Source organism: Parambassis ranga, chromosome 22 (genome assembly GCF_900634625.1).
Source record: "Parambassis ranga chromosome 22, fParRan2.1, whole genome shotgun sequence".
Taxonomy (NCBI): Eukaryota; Metazoa; Chordata; class Actinopteri; family Ambassidae; genus Parambassis; species Parambassis ranga.
Window position 1 is genome coordinate 10,809,549 of NC_041042.1, and position 18,118 is coordinate 10,827,666.

General features: G+C 41.7%; 1 protein-coding gene across 9 annotated transcripts in view; it reads left to right on the forward strand.

Moving 5' to 3' along the window:
* kiaa1109 (KIAA1109 ortholog) overlaps positions 1 to 18,118 on the forward strand; it is a 52,738-nt gene extending 34,620 nt beyond the window's left edge. For 2 of the 9 annotated variants that reach the window (XM_028394919.1, XM_028394923.1), the window contains 27 exons: positions 44 to 220; positions 781 to 911; positions 1,002 to 1,125; positions 1,236 to 1,348; positions 3,315 to 3,405; positions 3,668 to 3,727; positions 5,556 to 5,824; positions 6,017 to 6,232; positions 6,372 to 6,552; positions 6,641 to 6,830; positions 7,159 to 7,320; positions 7,392 to 7,531; positions 7,767 to 7,962; positions 8,156 to 8,356; positions 8,546 to 8,722; positions 9,597 to 9,734; positions 10,176 to 10,421; positions 10,535 to 10,688; positions 12,288 to 12,445; positions 13,157 to 13,346; positions 13,835 to 14,052; positions 14,451 to 14,702; positions 14,787 to 14,990; positions 15,231 to 15,425; positions 15,569 to 15,703; positions 16,411 to 16,582; positions 17,212 to 18,118. In XM_028394919.1, coding sequence (XP_028250720.1) covers positions 44 to 220; positions 781 to 911; positions 1,002 to 1,125; positions 1,236 to 1,348; positions 3,315 to 3,405; positions 3,668 to 3,727; positions 5,556 to 5,824; positions 6,017 to 6,232; positions 6,372 to 6,552; positions 6,641 to 6,830; positions 7,159 to 7,320; positions 7,392 to 7,531; positions 7,767 to 7,962; positions 8,156 to 8,356; positions 8,546 to 8,722; positions 9,597 to 9,734; positions 10,176 to 10,421; positions 10,535 to 10,688; positions 12,288 to 12,445; positions 13,157 to 13,346; positions 13,835 to 14,052; positions 14,451 to 14,702; positions 14,787 to 14,990; positions 15,231 to 15,425; positions 15,569 to 15,703; positions 16,411 to 16,582; positions 17,212 to 17,428 — 4,707 coding nt within the window. In that variant the 3' untranslated portion in view covers positions 17,429 to 18,118. The remainder of the gene's footprint in view (positions 1 to 43; positions 221 to 780; positions 912 to 1,001; positions 1,126 to 1,235; positions 1,349 to 3,314; positions 3,406 to 3,667; positions 3,728 to 5,555; positions 5,825 to 6,016; positions 6,233 to 6,371; positions 6,553 to 6,640; positions 6,831 to 7,158; positions 7,321 to 7,391; positions 7,532 to 7,766; positions 7,963 to 8,155; positions 8,357 to 8,545; positions 8,723 to 9,596; positions 9,735 to 10,175; positions 10,422 to 10,534; positions 10,689 to 12,287; positions 12,446 to 13,156; positions 13,347 to 13,834; positions 14,053 to 14,450; positions 14,703 to 14,786; positions 14,991 to 15,230; positions 15,426 to 15,568; positions 15,704 to 16,410; positions 16,583 to 17,211) is intronic. The other 7 variants (XM_028394920.1, XM_028394921.1, XM_028394925.1 and 4 more) reach the window with 5 other exon arrangements.

The window sequence follows — 18,118 nt, forward strand, 5'->3', positions numbered from 1 at the left end:
TTCTTCCACCCCTCCATCCTTTTGTCCCTGCCATTGTTTACAGAGCCCAGACAACCAGTTCAGCCCTCGGCTGACCTTAAGGAAGCGTCTGGTAAACCACATCCTGGGCCTCAGCCCCAGGCCTCAGAGTGTATCTGTCCCTGCTGACTACTCAAACTCTGCAACGCCTTGCCTCCAAGCAGGCGGTGCCAGGGCTCAAAGACCCCTCTCCTGGTCCTGTGTATGTAGCCACAGTGTTACCCCTCTTTCTGGGCTGACAAAATCACATGCAAGGTTATATCTCAGTCACCTCCAGTTAACAGATGAAGGCTATGGAATCCAGACTGCTGAGCAATGCTATTTTATGCTTTAACTAAAAAGCATGACAATGCAGAATAATATTTGCTTAGCATTTGCTTCCTCTGCCCTCATTAAACTTCAGTGACGGGTGGAAATAAATAAATTAAACTGTTACACAATTCCCTACGGCAATAAAGCTTTATATCTTCCTCTTTCACTTTGAGTGGAGTGGTGATGGTGGTGGTGGTGTCTCCTATTTAAAGACAAATGTCCCTGGTGTGTGGATTGATCTGCATATAACCTATTCTGATTAAATCATAAGAATCACAATAACCTACACTGAATAAATGTAATGTAATGATTTTTGGGAAAATGGATTCTTATTTGCAACAGCTGTTTGGCAGTAATCAATTGTTTGATCGGCAGGTTTGTCATAGAAGGTTTGTCACAGTTTTCGCTTATAAGTGCTTTTGGGTGGGTATCATTGCTTTGGCCCAATAGGAAACCATTGACCCCAGACGGCAGATGGTGATGGGGAACCAGGTGATTGACGCTCGTGGGAGGAAGTTTACCAAGAGGGTGGTGGACATTCGAGAGTTGAATGAACAAGCTAAAGTCATTGACGACCTCAAGTAAGATTAATGCATCAGTCTGACTCAGTGTGAGCTGAATTATTCTGTTGGCCGAATTTTAATAATTACATGTTCTTCTCATGATCTCAGGAAATTGGGGGCCAGTGAGGGTACCATTAACCAGGAGATCCAACGTTACCAGCAGCTGGAGTCTGTGGCTGTCAACGACATCAGGAGAGATGTCAGAAAGAAGCTGCGTCGCTCCAGCATGAGGGTCAGTCCACAACTCTGCATTCACAACAGCAGTTTGAGCAACTTCACAACATATTACATAGCGTTGCCAGAATGTGGGCCTCATTCTGTTTGTTGATTCTTCTTTTCCAGGCGGCCTCTCTGAAGGATAAGTGGGGTCTTGGCTACAAACCAAGCTACAACCGCTCCAAGAGCATTTCAGCGGCAGCAGGCCGACCACCTCTGAAAAGGATGGACAGGCAAAGGTAACAAACAAAGGCAGCAGAAGCCACTTTCCCTGGTCTCACATCATCACAGGAATTATATTATTTAGTATTTACTGTTAAACATATATACATACAGTCATGTGAAAAAATTAGGACACCCTTTGAAAGCATGTGGTTTTTTGTAACATTTGTAATAAATGGTTATTTAATCTCCGTTTCAACAATACAGAGAGATTAAAGTAATCAAACTAAACAATGAAAACTGAAGAAAAGTCTTTTCAAGATCTTCTGTAAATGTCATTCTACAAAAATGCCTATTCTAACTGAGGAAAAAGATAGGACACCCTTGCCCCTAATAGCGAGTGTTACCTCCTTTGGCTGAAATAACTGCAGTGAGACGGTTCTTGTAGCCATCTACCAGTCTCCGACATCGGTCTGAGGAAATTTTACCCCACTCCTCAATGCAGAACTTTTTCAGCTGTGAGATGTTTGAGGGGTTTCTTGCACGTACAGCCCTTTTCAAGTCACCCCACAGCATCTCAATGGGATTCAAATCTGGACTTTGACTTGGCCATTCCAGGACTCTCCATTTCTTCTTTTTCAGCCAATCTTTGGTTGATTGACTAGTATGTTTTGGGTCATTGTCATGTTGCATGGTCCAGTTCCGCTTCAGCTTTAATTTTCTAACTGATGGTCTCACATGTTCTTCAAGCACCTTCTGATACACAGTAGAATTCATGGTGGATTCTATGATGGTGAGCTGACCAGGTCCTGCTGCAGCAAAGCAGCCCCAAACCATGACACTTCCACCTCCATGCTTCACAGTTGGTATGAGGTTCTTTTCTTGGAATGCTGTATTTGGTTTACGCCAAACATGTCCTCTGCTGTTGTGTCCAAATAATTCCATTTTGCACTCATCTGTCCAAAGCACATTATTCCAGAAGTCCTGGTCTTTGTCAACTTTATCTCTGGCAAATGTCAGTCTGGCCTTGATGTTTCTCTTGGAAAGCAAAGGTTTCCTCCTTGCACACCTCCCATGCAAGTTAAAGTTGTACAGTCTCTTTCTGATTGTAGAGGCATGTACTTCTACATCAACAGTAGCCAGAGCCTGCTGTAGTTCTCGAGATGACACTTTAGGGTTTTTGGAGACCTCTTTTAGCATCTTGCGGTCTGCTCTTGGGGTGAACTTGCTGGGGCGACCAGTCCTGGGCATGTTGGCAGTTGTTTTGAAAGCCCTCCACTTGTAGACTATCTTCCGGACAGTGGAATGGCTGATTTCAAAATCTTTTGAGATCTTTTTAAATCCCTTCCCAGACTCATAGGCTGCTACAATCTTTTTTCTGAAGTCCTCTGACAGCTCTTTTGCTCTCACCATGGTGCTCACTTCAACAGTCAGGAGCACACCAAACTAAATGTCTGAGGTTTAAATAGGGCAAGCCTCATTCAACATGCAGAGTAACGATCTACTAATTATGTGCACCTGGTGTGATATACCTGTGTGAGATCTGAGCCAATTTAAGAGGGAATACATGTGAGGGTGTCCTATCTTTTTCCTCAGTTAGAATAGGCATTTTTGTAGAATGACATTTACAGAAGATCTTGAAAAGACTTTTCTTCAGTTTTCATTGTTTAGTTTGATTACTTTAATCTCTCTGTATTGTTGAAACGGAGATTAAATAACCATTTATTAAAAATGTTACAAAAAACCACATGCTTTCAAAGGGTGTCCTAATTTTTTCACATGACTGTATACTGTATGTTTTCAAAACATTTTTACCATTAACCCTCTTAGAGGGAGGATGTAGGTAAAAGGAGGATGTAGTTACTTAAAGTGTGAAGAGGAATGGAAGAGCTCACTGCAAATGTTTAGAGTGAGTATTTAGAGTATTTGTCATAGGCAGGTTAACACTGGGTCAAAAGTACAATTAAATTTTGCCCCATTACAGCATTACAGCAAACTTACTTTATGTTACTTTTACATACTTTATGTGTACTTTGTCTTCAGCTCTAGAATTGGAGATGTGGATGATTTGCCAGATATCCGTGTTGATGCATCCTCTCCGGGACCCCGGGTCACCTTCAACATCCAGGACTCGGTAAACCTAAAAACATCCTTTGTGTGTCACATGTTCACTGGGCAGGGATAGCTATAACACATTAGCATACTTCATGTATTGTAGCTGATTTTAATGCACTGTAAGATGATAATTGTGTGTATCATTGTCATCTCACCCTCCATTTATATGTGTGCATAGTTTAAGTGATTTTTACACCTGTTTATATTTTTACTACCAAGGGGGAGGGTGGGGGTTTCTTTTTTGGATTAGCATTTTTTAATAACTTTTTTTTTAATTAAAGATTAATAATCAGGCTTTGGACTCGTCACATGCACCTGTCAGTCCAGGAGTGGTATTCAAGGTATATGGTTCAAAAGATCGAATTCAACAATTCTAAAAAACCCTAACCAACTCCAGCAAAACACTTCTGTTTCTGCTTTTCCTCTGTGATTACCTTGACAGTGCTTATAGGATTTTTAATATGCAGAATCAAAGCAGGATGATAAAATAGAGTTTTCTGACATGTTGACATGCAACTGTGTGTCTCTAAATTTGCATAATAAGTTAATAACTAAATCTTGCTTTCTGGGTTCCTAGTTAAACTATGAAGACCCCCAGAATTATATTCATCATATTTGTCTTTATTACATCTCTGCTGATAAAATATCTGCGGTATTCCTCCATCAGACTGTGTGTGTCACACAAGCATGGTTTCAGAAATGAATTTGCCTGCTTAAATAAAAGGCTTTATAATGCAATGCTAATTATAGTGCTAAAGATTCTCATCCTGTCTTGAAACTGCCTAAAAAAATCCACCAGCTTCTCTTAAACCTTAATGTACTATATGATTTATAACAACAATGCATGGCTAGTGCCTGAACTAGCTGTTGTCACAACAATAGCTTCTACCTCACACCCCTAACAATGCCAAAATCCTTATGCAGATAACAATCGTTTATTTATAAACCCACAAATTTAACTTTAAGCGACCGTATCTAACTATTTATTGTCCTAATATCTGATATAATTAACATAAACGGATAAAACAGATGTTTCTTTCCTGATGCAGCATGCACCTTGTGTACTTTGTGGCTCATGTTGCAAAGAGCAATGCAGTATATCAGTCCTCTGAGTGTTTGCTGAATGAGAAAATAACATGTCATTTTATAAGCACATTATTATTTTAGAAGGTATTTTGAAAGGTAGGCTAATTTGCTTCCTTTTCTAAAAATCAAATAAGTTAATCAGACAATCAGAAAAGATCACTCGTCCCTTTTATTTGAGGTCAAAGCCAACCGCTTAGTGTAGAAACACTGTATTCACTGCAAACGGCTAAAGGTTAATTTTTTAGATTTAATCTCTACAGAACCCAAAATGACATCTTGTCTAATTTTAGTTACCAGCAGCTTGCATACAATCTCTTCCTAAATAATCCACTTATAAACTCAGAATTTAGTGAACGTTATAAACTTGACAGTGGCATCTTCCACCTTGGAGGCAAAAGATTTAATCTAAATGACTGTGCAATACCTCTAATAATTGTTCTTTTAAAGCTTGACCGAGTCAATAGATAATAATTTGCACCTCTAAATATCACAAAAACGACTTCTAATTAGTTGGTATGGCTGTTATAATTTCGACACTTGTCTTGCTCTTGTCAGTACCTGCCTTGGGGAGCTGTTGTTTCTATTGATGAAAGGGCTTTCCCTCCAGTTATCTTTAAGGACAGAACAAACTTGCATATTTGCAGACTTTCTTGGGCATTTTTCCACGGTCAGCCTTTTGACAGTGTGTTTCACCTTTTCCTACTGTAGGGGTTTCATGCCATCCTCATCTTCCTCCTTGTCTCACATTGTCATTCCTCCTCACAGACAGCGCATGACCTCACTTCTTCGGTGACCAGTTGCAGGATGTAGTGTTCTGTCATTGGACTTCTGCTTATAAAAGTAGACTTTTAAAATCATTAGTCTTCAGCATTGAAATAAAGATTAAATATCAGGATTTAAGAAAGCCTGTGATCAGCATGGTCCAGTCTACAGAACACTATCTCCTTCAAATGATTCTTTGGATGGATTCCTACTTAACGCATATGCTCCAAGATTGTTGGGCTGCTCTCTCTAAGTAGGAACACATCTAGACATATATTCATTGTCCCTGTTGTGAGCTTGACTCTCTGTCCTTCTCTGAAGTTTCCTGAGGAGACAGAGGTGGACCTGTTGTCAGTCAGCATTGATGAGCCATCCCATCCTCATCATCATCTTCATCTTCATTCTCCATCCGTTAAAGAGGGCCAGCAAACAGTTTTCAGTGCCCCTGGCACACCTGCTGTCTTCTCACCCACGCTTCCCTTCCAGCACGATGACATGAGGCGAGACTACCTGTCTTCTTCCTCCACCGAAGACTCAGAGAAGGAGGACGAGTTTGAACGTGACAGACCACCGAGCTATCGAAGGCCTTTGTGAGTTGTCTTCATTATTTTGTTTTTGTCTGCTTAAGCATTCTTTTGATGAATGTTAGATGAAAGGAAGTACCATTAATTTCATGCTGAAATATCTGACAGCATTGCTTTGATGATTTATATTTTTGGCTATAAATACAACCTTGCAGTTTTCATCATTTGCTAAACAGCCTCTTTCTACTTGCTTCTCAGCCAACCGTCTCACAGGAAGTCCTCAGGCTTTTCTGCTGTGAGTCAGCTGTTCAGCGAGCGCTGGCCAAGCACACCTGCCAACCGTAGCTTCAGTGGCCCGTCAACTGAAAGGAACATTGACTTTGAGCTTGATGTCCGTGTGGAGATTGACAGCGGAAAGTGTGTCCTACACCCCACTACTCAGCAACCCGAGCATGAAGACATTTCTTTAAGAAGGTGCGCTTCCCAATTAATAGTCAAATCAACCACATGCAGTGTGTCAGATTGTGACAGATGACTAAGCAGAATAAGCCATGAGCAATCCTGACCACATGACCCATCTATGACAACACTTATCTCCCTGTGGGGTTTACAGGAGCTGTGAGCGTAGCCTCAGGAGTCTGGACCAAGAGTCTCCTCCAAAGAAGAAAAAGTTACAGCCCACCTACACCTCCACCACATATCTCTTAGCTGGCAAAAAATGTCCATCGTCTCTGCAGACCAAATCCAATGACTTGGAAACAACAGTCTTCTACATTCCAGGAGTAGACGTGAAGGTTAGCTCCCTTAGCATCCAAATTCCCTGTCCAGTTTTTTTCCTATCTTCTGTTTTTAAAATCATTTATTCTTCATCTTTTCCTACAGTTGCACTACAACTCCAAAACCCTGAAGACAGAATCGCCCAATGCCTCACGTGGATCCTCTCTCCCCCGCACTCTCTCCAAAGAGTCGAAGCTGTATGGTATGAAAGATAGTGGTCCTCCCAATCCTCCCAATGCTGTCCAAAGCAAGACTAACTCGCTCCTACCTCCCCCGCCCCCACCTATTCCATCAGGTACTGAGCATTCCCTCATTTTTAATTGCATGCCCTAGAACCATCTGTAATCATCGACACTAGAGTGCCACGCCTCTTCAGTCTGATTTACATCCGGAGCCACCAAATCAAATGCATGTGATTCCATCCCTTATTTAAAAGCATGAATCTAGAGGACGCCTTTGATCGAATGGGTTCATGAATATTGATGCACACAGAGGGAAGGATACCAAAGCCAGCTTAAAAACATTTATATAGTTCCAGTTTATTTAAAGTTAAAAAATGAACTTTTAAAAGTAGACATTTAATCCAGGATACAGATGACTTTAACTTTCATTTATCTTTGCAGCCAAAGGTAAGGGCAGTGGAGGGATGAAGACAGCCAAGCTGTATGCCTGGGTGGCCCTTCAGACTCTACCAGAGGAAATGGTCATCAGCCCCTGTCTGCTGGACTTCCTGGAAAAAGCACTAGAGACCATCCCTATCACTCCTGTGGAGAGGCACTATGAAGGTATGATATTGTTCTTGTGTTTCTGACATTTATTATGAAAAGTATTATAATATTTTTTTCTCTGCCATTAGCTGTGGCTTCCCAGGAGGAAGACATGGGTCAGTTTGATGCAGTGGAACAGCTTGAGGAATCAACCACCTCCCTAGTTTCGTCTTCCACATCAGCCTACTCCTCCTTCCCTGTGGATGTGGTCGTCTATGTCAGAGTCCAGGTACTGACAACCTGACTGTAAATCTTAGTGTGTCAACAATTACTTATTAATATATTAATTTTATTCAAATGTGAGCTGCTCAAACTAAGATAAGATAACAAATCAGATAATCCTTTATTAGTCCCCCGCAGGGGAAATTCACACTGAGAGGAAGTATGCTTATTAAATATATTTAACTCCTGTTTATTGTTGTCCAGTAAAGCCGCAAGTTCACTTTTGTCACGTGTGTTTCCAGCCTTCTCAGATCCGCTTCAGCTGCTTGCCGATGTCCAGGGTGGAGTGTATGCTCAAGCTGCCCTCTTTAGACCTGGTGTTCTCCTCCAATCGTGGAGAACTGGAGACCCCGACAGGAGCCCACCCCACAGACGGTTCACACCCTCCTTCCTCTACACCACCTGGTCAACATATCCCCAAAATACCTCCCAGTAAAGGTCTGTACGACAAGACTTGAACATATGTATTAGCTGTCACTCTTATTCTGACATGTATCACAATATAGATAACACGACCAATAACTGTTAGACTTAAAATTATTTTTAGATTGAACATCTTGTAGTTAATTAATGTGTATGACTGCTTGTTTTACCTCTTCCATGTTTTTCACTCTCCTCTGCCTCCCTCCAGCGTCCCCATTGCTGGGGAGCCCTCTGGGCAGAAGCCGTCACAGCAGCAGCCAGTCCGACCTCACAGGCCCCCCCAGTAACTCCTCAGGCCTCAGCTTCACTGCCTGCATGTCTGACTTCTCCCTCTACGTCTTCCACCCCTACGGCGCCGGAAAGCAGAAATCAGCTGTCACAGGCCTGCCTCCGGGCCCAGGGCCGTTGGGTATGGAAAACTTCCTGTAATATTCTTATGAATATTAGAGTGTTAAAACCTGCGAATGGTTCAGTGTTGTCTGCTGAGGAGTTTTCTCTCACATGTTGTAAATACAGCATTATAGTACCAGTCCTAGTACTAGTCCAGTGTGAATCATATAAAAGCCCAATGGTTGTCATGGTGTTCTCTTTCCTGCAGGTACAGTAGATGAGGAGCCAACTTCAGTGACAGGAAGAAAGGACTCTCTGAGTATCAACCTGGAATTTGTGAAGGTCAGCCTATCTAGGATGAGGCGGACTGGAGGCCCCACCTTCATTGAAAGCTTCATCCCTGGTAAAGGTGGTAAAATGGACACCACCCTCATCAACATCTCAGGTACTCCCACCATTCCGCCAAAAAAGACATTACTCTCTCTATAGAGGCCCTCCAAAACCATCACAGAAGCAGCTGGAGATGTAAAGCTATGAGCGAGCTGATTGATCAGTTGCATCAGATCAGCAAATGATGTCATAGGCTTAAACTGTACGAAGAACATTAAATCTGCCCTTGGCTGCTGACATTTTGTAAACAACTTCAGTGCCTTAGAAGCTTGTTAGACGGCTCCGTAAGGAAGCGGCTGATGACTCTTTAAGAAATGAAATATGCGATGTCTAGTTATTTACTTCTATTTTTTTACTTTTATTTTGTATTTTTTTTTATTATTTTGATGTTTTAAATTACTTTCTAATCTTACATTTTCACTTATTCTGGTAATCAAGCAATGAGTTATCAAAAGTACACCCAGGGTATTTAAAGAGTGATGTAAAAGAAAAAAAAAACTTTTTCAGACTGTGATCTGTCAGGAAGAGAAAGCCACTGTTGAGCACAGAATATTATCAGCAGCACCACAGGAACAACTGCTCCAAGTTAAAAGCAGGGTTCAGAATTTACATTTCATAAGGAGTGCATGAGCACATAAACGAGACAAGTTGATGAGCTGAAAAGCAGTACCTTTGTATGTCAGAAAGTGCTCATTTTCCCCTGTGGAAAATTAGGATACAACCCTGTGTGCAGGATCAGTCATCAACATTTTATTCTTGATTTTCCAGAGATTACAAATGCACAAATGCCATAAAGGATAACTACAAAACAGCTTTTAATGTCATTGTCGGGCAAGACAGTTGACATATAGTCAGACACAAATTGTATAAGGACACTTAAAGTTTAAGAGTAGCTTAACATATGAGCAAATTGTCCATTCTCTCCTCAGCTGTGTGCGACATTGGCTCTGCTTCCTTCAAGTACGACATGAGACGACTGAGTGAGATCCTTGCATTCCCAAGAGCCTGGTACCGCCGAAGCATTGCCAGACGTCTCTTCCTCGGAGACCAAACCATCAACTTCCCAGGTGACCACTCAGTTGCTGCACCTAGGGATGGCTTTTTGTGTGTAGTTCACACCAACATAATGTTTTGTAGCTGAACTTGTGCCAAATTAGAAGTTGTGTGGATTTCTATTTGTTGCTGTGGTAAAAATTAGGCTTTTATGATATCCAATAAACAATTATCTGCTCCTTTTTAAAATGGTTATGTAGTAATGCAGTAAGTTGAAAAATGGAAAAATAAAGAACAAAAAGTAAAAATGTAACTGACAGTAATGGGTGGATAATTAAAAATAAAATAAAGTCCGACATTTGCACCAACATCCATTGACTAACCTCTGTGGGTTTATCTTTATCTTTATTACCCTGTCTTGCTGACCTTCCTTTAGCCAACGTTTCCTCCCAATGATCCATGCTGACATTTACAAGACTGTCCTTTACTTACATCTCACCTTTACCTCACTGCAGCCTCTGGCCCCGCCACCCCAGACTCGGCTGAAAACGTCACCCAACATCTCTCCCCCGAGTCCAGCCGCAAAGCCTACTGGAGGACCTGGGATGGTAGCACAGGGGCACAGCACATGCCCCCGTCCCCCAATGTCTTTTCAGAGCACTCCACTGGAAGTAACATGTCCCCAGGCAGCCTGGGCCACCTCAAGTCCCCTGCACCTGGTCGCACTAGGAGTGTGTCCGATTCCTCCGCTCCCAGGAGAGGTATTTACCAGCACTGCATCAGTGTTTCACTGTGAACATTCATACTCAGTATTCAAATGTTAAAAATGAATGCCATCATGACCTTTTCTCTGTCTTTATTGATTTTTGTCTAGACTCTGTAACAAAAACATCTACTCCTTCCTTCGGTAAAAATGGGAAGGCAGCCGGTCAGCAGGGGACACCCTGGGAGACACTAGTGGTGTTCGCCATCAACTTGAAGCAGCTCACAGTCCAAATGAACATGAGCAACGTCATGGGAAACAACACGTAAGTCGTTGTAGAAAACATAAACGTTCAGTCTAAAATAATTTGCTTTGCTTTTATTTCATTATTTCCTATTAGTTCTTTTTCACAGCAGTAGAGGACAGATGAGTATCAATAAATTAAAAACTGCATATAAACAACTTTAGGGAAACAAACAATATGTCGATGAAGATTCTCAGTCATCCAGGTCATCATACGTAGAGAGGGTTGAAGCAAGGCGTCTGGACTTGTAGAGTCTACAAGTCCAGACGCCTTGCTTCAACCCTCTCTACAAACAATATGTCATTAAAATGAAATGACCTGTGGGATTATGTGATTACTATAGAGAAAAAAAAATGATTAAAAGGATGAACAATATCTTTCATCTAAATTTATCTTATGAAATTTAGTATTTTGGGCTTTTATATTTTATTGCATGTTGATGACTACTTAACAAACTCATCTTAGAATAGATTGCCATGAATAGGGCTGATTGGATTTCTTGTTTTTTTTTTTTTGATTCGTTAAGTTTGTTTGTCAGCATTGACACTGTGGGCCTCCCTTCAGATAAAATGAGTCTTGAGCCTGTTTGCAACCTCAGATATCAATGTTTTGTCCAACATTTTTGAAGTTATCTCAAAGAAAGACTAATATTCATTTGCCCTCTGCAAACACTCAACAGATGATGCAATAATTGATAAATATTTACACAACTTCTAGACTTTAGTTTCTCCCTTACTATTGATAAATCATCTTAGCCTTAGACTGACTTTGAACTTATGGAAGTACAAATCCTGGTAAACTTTCCTGAAACCCTAGAGTAATTTAAGGTAACAATCACAAGGTACAATATTGGCTATAAAACCTTTATGTTGTTACCTTTATTGCAGAAGTAAAGGTGGAGATATAAATCCTTCCTGCTATACATCTGCTATTCTAGTGTTTATGGCCCTTTATTCTTCACTCTTATGGGCTCAATTCCTCTTTATTACACTGCTGTATTTCAGTGGTCAACACAATATGCAGTTTTTACAACCTTCATCCTGTCGGTTCAGGCAAAATCACAAAAAAAATCAAGCAGAATTGGTGACAAACACAGCACCCTCATAACTGATGCGCTGCTGTTTTATGAGCTCTGCATCATCCTCTGAAAATGTGTGGGCTTCCTAAACAACTCGCACTTCTTCTGCCTCTTTCTTACCAAGTCAGAGTAAAGTGGACCTCTTGAGCTCTGGATGAAATAATTTATACCTTCAGGATATGCTTCCATCATGAAAACTGAATGCTAAAGTGTGAAAATGTAGCCTGGGTTTAAAGCAAGAATTGTAACCACAAGCAGCCTTATACGTGGATATAAGCAAAAAGTCTCCTTTTAACATGCTAAAATGACAAATTAAAACAATGAAACAGTAGCTGAAGTACAGAGCAACATGTTGGCTGGAAGACATTGACATGTGAAACTGGTTTAGTTCTCAAGGTTGGCAGGTCTTCACCTGTTACCTGTGTAACCTGTGTGTTTTTCTGGTCACCTTCTTGCAGTGAGTCATTTATGTTTCATTTGGAGCCCTTTCACATTATTCAGCAGCATTTCAGGAGGGCTCACAGTTGTGTTTGTCCCTACAGCTGGACCACCAGCGGGTTGAAGAGTCAAGGCCGACTGTCTGTTGGCAGCAACCGGGACCGAGAGATCAGCATGTCTGTCGGCCTCGGACGCTCCAAGCTGGACTCCAAGGGCGGTGTGGTGGGTGGCAATATAGACGTTAACACCCTGGAGATGGTCTGTAAGTAAACAAAACGTCAACATTTCTGACATCTGGTGTTTTTCTGCAACTCGTTAGCAGCTTTTTTTGTAGCACAGTGTAAACTGTAGATGTGGACCAGTGCCCAAAGATAAGTTCTCAGCACTGTTGGCTGTTTACAAAATAAAGCAAAATCTTACTGGAAATAGAATATTCATTTTTTTAGAATAATACACCTCGTGAAACTGAAAGGAGATTAGCCTCAAAGAAATAAATCAAAAATTAAATTTGAATTACTTTAATCAACGGATATTTATCTGAATGAAACATTAATATGTAATAGTATTAAAACATTTATAGGTCTAATTTCATTATGCAACCCACAATACAGTGCACGTTAACATAGGTAGAAAGAAGCATATACTTAACACATACTGTTGGGGACAACAGTAATCCCTAATCACTGTTGTGTGTTCTTGGGCAAGACACTTCACCCGAGCCTGTGGCGCGCCTTGCTAGTCATTGTATGACACTGCTTGGCAGCAGCCGTAAAGAATTTCCCTCTGGGATTAATACAGTATCTTAAAAAAAAAAAAAAAAAAAATAAAAAATAAATAGAGTACCTGTTATTTAAATATCTTGCTTGTTCAGACACAGTTTGGTCAATACTATATAAACATTTTAATGTAGCATCATTTTTGTTTTTCTTGCATTCTTGTATAAGTGGTTACTCATTTTACCATTCATTTGTAGCCCACATCTCCGAACACCCAAACCAGCAGCCCAGCCACAAGATTCAGATCACTATGGGCTCTACAGAGGCTCGAGTGGACTACATGGGTTCCAGCATCCTAATGGGTGTGTTTAGTAATGCCGACTTGCAGCTGCAGGACGAGTGGAAGGTTAACCTGTGTACCGCTGACACCAGCCTATCAGAGAAAAGGTATAATTAAAAATATTATCATCCAGCACAATTATACCACACTTTTTACCTGAGTCATATTCATTGGCACTTCAAATCAGATACTATAATGCACCAAATGTCTGCATCAAGAGCGCTTTAAATGCAGGTGTTTTTCTCCTAGGGGCCTGTATTCAATTTCTAAAGTGAAGAAATACAGCATACTAACCATACAAAGTATTTCCGAACATCAGGGTTTATGAAGAAAAGTGTTGACATTTATTGCCCACATTTCAGATTGTTTGGCAGGCTAGCATTCCAAAATGATGTCTAGCCTGGAGGGCCTGCATTTATGTTTTGTATGAACACTAGATCAGTAAAATTACACCACATTAGAACTGGTGTTGGTGCCATTTTCTTTAATCTACAAGCTATTTTCTACCTCCTCTATCTCTCTAGTTTTCTGCAACCACCTTTTTCAATCATCTGTTTCCTGGTTCCTCCCACCTCTCCCTTTTGTCTCCTTCCAGTGAGATCTTTGTCCACGGAGACTTGCAGTGGGACATTTTCCAGGTGATCATTTCACGCTCCACCACACCAGACCTCATCAAGATCGGTATGAAGCTGCAGGAGTTCTTCACTCAGCAGTTCGACACCAGCAAGCGGGCCCTCTCCACCTGGGGCCCTGGACCTTACCTGCCCCCCAAAACACCAGTCATCAACGCAGACAAAGGAGCCGCAGAACTTTGTAAGCATACCGTGCTGTATGCTGCTGGGTGAAATATTTAAAACACAATGGTGCATAATAAGGTATGCACAGCAAGTGTCTCTGGCAGTCATGCTGGTTATAGGAAGTGAAATGATTTGTAATTCTAATAAGCTTAATTTGTGTACCACTCTTTCAAACAGTTGACAAGGTGGTTCAGCAACTGAATGTAATCAGACATGCTCGTGAGATAATCAAAAACAAAAAGTACAAGCTGCATCAATTTGAAGATTGAAAGCTACATTATATAAGGTTTAAAACATGATACACAAAATCACATCCGCGCTACTGCAGCAGCATGTCTCATGTCAGAATTCATTTGTCTGCCTGCATCTATGCCACAGCTCATTTTGTGTCTCCTAACCATCTTTGTCACACAGACATGGATGCGGCCCATCACCGGCATTGGCCCGGGGTGCTGAAGGTAATCGCCGGCTGCCACATCTCCCTCTTCCAGATGCCTCTGCCTGAGGACGCTGTGCAGCTGGGTGGTTCAATGAGCCTCCATGGCAATCACATGACACTGGCCTGCTTCCACGGGCCCAACTTCCGCTCCAAGTCATGGGCTTTGTTCCACCTGGAAGAGCCAAACATCGCCTTCTGGACAGAGGCACAAAAGATCTGGGAGGATGGTGAGACAAAATGTCCATTCCAGGGACTATAAAAGCTGTTATGATTCAGATTACAGACCTAATATTTATGTTTGTTTGTACCAGGCACCAAAGATGACTCAACTTACATTGTTCAAACGCTGGACTTCCATCTCGGTCATAACACCATGGTGACAAAACCATGTGGCGCACTCGAAAGCCCAATGGCCACCATAACAAAAATCACCCGCCGGCGGCATGAAAACCCTCCTCATGGAGTTGCTACTGTCAAAGAATGGTTCAACTATGTCACTGCCATGAGAAATGAAGGTACCAGGTTCTTTATACTGATGTTGCATGTGGTGAAAGTTTCAAAGCTTTAGTTTAACATAAGGTTGTTCGGCTGTCCCCTTGTCCTTCTTTAGCCAAAGAACCTTTACTTGCAGCCGTTGCCTGTTATCTTAAATGTAAATTAGATGCAGATAGTATTTAATAAAGCAGAAAAGCAGAGAAGTGTGAACCTGACCTTACATTTAGAGAAACCTCAACACGTCTTTATCTCTGTTTCAGAGCTGAACTTGCTGAGGAACGTGGAAGCCAACAACCAAGAGAGCGGAGCGGCTGCCAAAAGCTCCAGTCTGCTGAGCAGCTTCCGCAGCTCTTCCAGCTACAACCATGAAACCGAGACCATCTTTGCTCTACCTAGAATGCAGCTGGACTTTAAGTCCATTCATGTACAAGATCCAGATGAGCCTTCCTTAACAGGCATGATTGGTCTTTACATTAAAATAAACATTCGATTTTAAACTCTCTTACTTGGGAGTCTCGGTGAAATGGAATCACTGTGGTCTGAGTGTGAAAAGCTGTGGCAGCTTTCTGATCCAGATCTTCATTTCTATATGTTCCAGACTCTAACAGCAAACCCAAAGTGGAGTGCAGCGTGGTGACGGAGTTCACCGACCACATCTGCGTCACCATGGACGCCGAGCTGATCATGTTCCTTCACGACCTGGTGTCTGCCTACCTGAAGGAGAAGGAGAAAGGTTTGTATTTGTAGCTGTCATTCATTTCACCATTGTAAAATGAAACAGTGTTTCATGCCCACATATCCATGACTCATCATGCCATGAAAAACAGAGCTAACACACTGTACAGAACGTCAAGAAAATGACTCATCAAACGGAAGAGAAATCACGAGATGAAGCACATCTGTCTGCCTCTGTACCTGTGAAGTTGTTTGTTTGTGTGCTGTTGGACACATTTTTGGAGAGCAGCATGAAACGCGGGCAGCTGAGTGTTATTTTCACACACAGCGGGGAGGTCAGGCAGCCCAATGCATGCTGCATTTTAATGACTTTCACATTTCCACAAAGGAACAAATTTGCACTCATTTTTTGACAACCTTGCATTTTTCACAATGAAATTGGTGCTAGAACTTTGTTCCAATGAAGAGATGCGAGCAGTTGTCATTGTTTGATTAATCCTAGTTAATTGAAGTAGGGCAGACAGGTATTTGAATGTAAATAGATGTATATCATCAAGGGACCAACAGCACTCTCAGGTATTTTAATGAATGTATGTTGTGCTTTACTTCTGGATGTTGTTGTTGCTGAGGAATGTGCTGCCAAGCTAAAAAGAAAACACGAGAGCAGTGGAGCGTTTCAAAGCCACAACCTGATTGCCTCTGCCCCCCCCCCCCCCCCCCCCCCCCCCCATCCACCCCCACCCCTCCCCTCCTGTCTGCCCACAGCCCTTTTTGCCCCGCGGATGTTCGCGGCTCGGCCAGGCCAAAAGAGCCCCACGGCCCTGCATGATGAAAGCTCCACGGACAAGGACAAGGACAAGGACGATGGCATCAACTACACCACAGTGGACTGGAGAGAGTTCATGTGCAACACCTGGCACTTGGAACCAACTCTTAGGTCAGCTCCGCTCCACCACACCAGTTTTGTTTAGCAGACACACACCTTTTCACATGATGGAGTCAAATTGAGTCACAGTGCTCATTCATGAATAATGCTCATTCAGAAACTGCGGAGGAGGAAATAGAAGAGCAGAAGAGAGTATTTGTGACACCAGGATAGCGTCATTCTCTATGACCTTATGTCCACGCACGACACTGACTGAATAAGAAAACTGTCATGCATTATCGTGTAATACTATTTGATTTGAAAAACAAAACTTTTTTATTATCGGCTTGTATTCTACAGTTTATAGCAGCAATGGCATGGAACATCTCAGCAAACCTAATTATGACCTATTTTATATTCTGTTTGTAGGGTTTTTGTGGGTTTTTGTCAGGTTGCAGAGATCCTCCTCTGATGTTCATCTGCTGAGAGGAGGATCACGGAGGAGCGACAGCTATTTAGTGAAGCAGTAAATGTAGTATCAACCCACTAAAAATGTGACAGGCTCAGAAGTCAAACTATTTCTTATGCGAAAAAGAAAGTGCTTTGGATCATTACTGAGTTCAGTTGCTGACAAGCGAAGATAACGGAATCGTGGATTGACGAATATGATCCTAAATCTATTTGATTTTGTCCGCCTTCAGGCTCATCTCTTGGACGGGGCGGAAGATCGACCCTGTGGGTGTGGATTACATCTTGCAGAAACTAGGCTTTCACCACGCCAGGACTACAATTCCTAAGTGGCTGCAGAGGGGCGTGATGGACCCGCTGGACAAGGTGCTTTCTGTGCTCATCAAGAAGCTGGGCACCGCACTGCAGGACGAGAAGGAAAAGAAAGGCAGAGACAAAGAGGAACACTAAGGAGCCCCGATACTTATAAAGACTCATAGCAATGGAATCAAAGCTGTGCATACATTCACACTGGATTACTGAATCATGGTGGCCACTACTGTACAAACCTGCTAAACCCTGTGAATTTCAGCATAGTTGTTTACTGTGGTGCCACTTGCACCTTTTGCACCAATGTTATTTTCTGTAAATTATGAACAATGTAGCAAATGCTAGCATTATTTTACTGCTTTAAAGGTAAAACCCTGCCTCTTTTACCTGTTGTAAATGACCTTACTGAAACCGCTCATTTTAAGGCTTACCAATTGTTCATGAGGACTGATTTCTTAAACCATTGCCTTTTCTTTGTTTCCCATGGAACACGTGGTAGGTATGCTTTCTGTAACTTATAGCGTAGCTTTACAATATTTAAGAACAGTTCAGTGACAGTGTTCTTGATGTGAACAAAAATACTGGGAGATCATCTGCTGAGTCACACAAATGACAAACTTAATGTAATTATAATTTGGGACAAGATTATGGTTATTTATGGGTATGTAAAATGCAAAGTCTATATTATGTACTAGCTTGGTGTGTCAAGCTTCTTTTTGTCTTTTTTAATCCACAGTAGAACCATTGTATATAGTTAAATTTCTTAAATGTGTTGATTTCTTAATTTAATAAAACTATTGCCATTAAGTTTTAAATAACAATGCTCAGGTC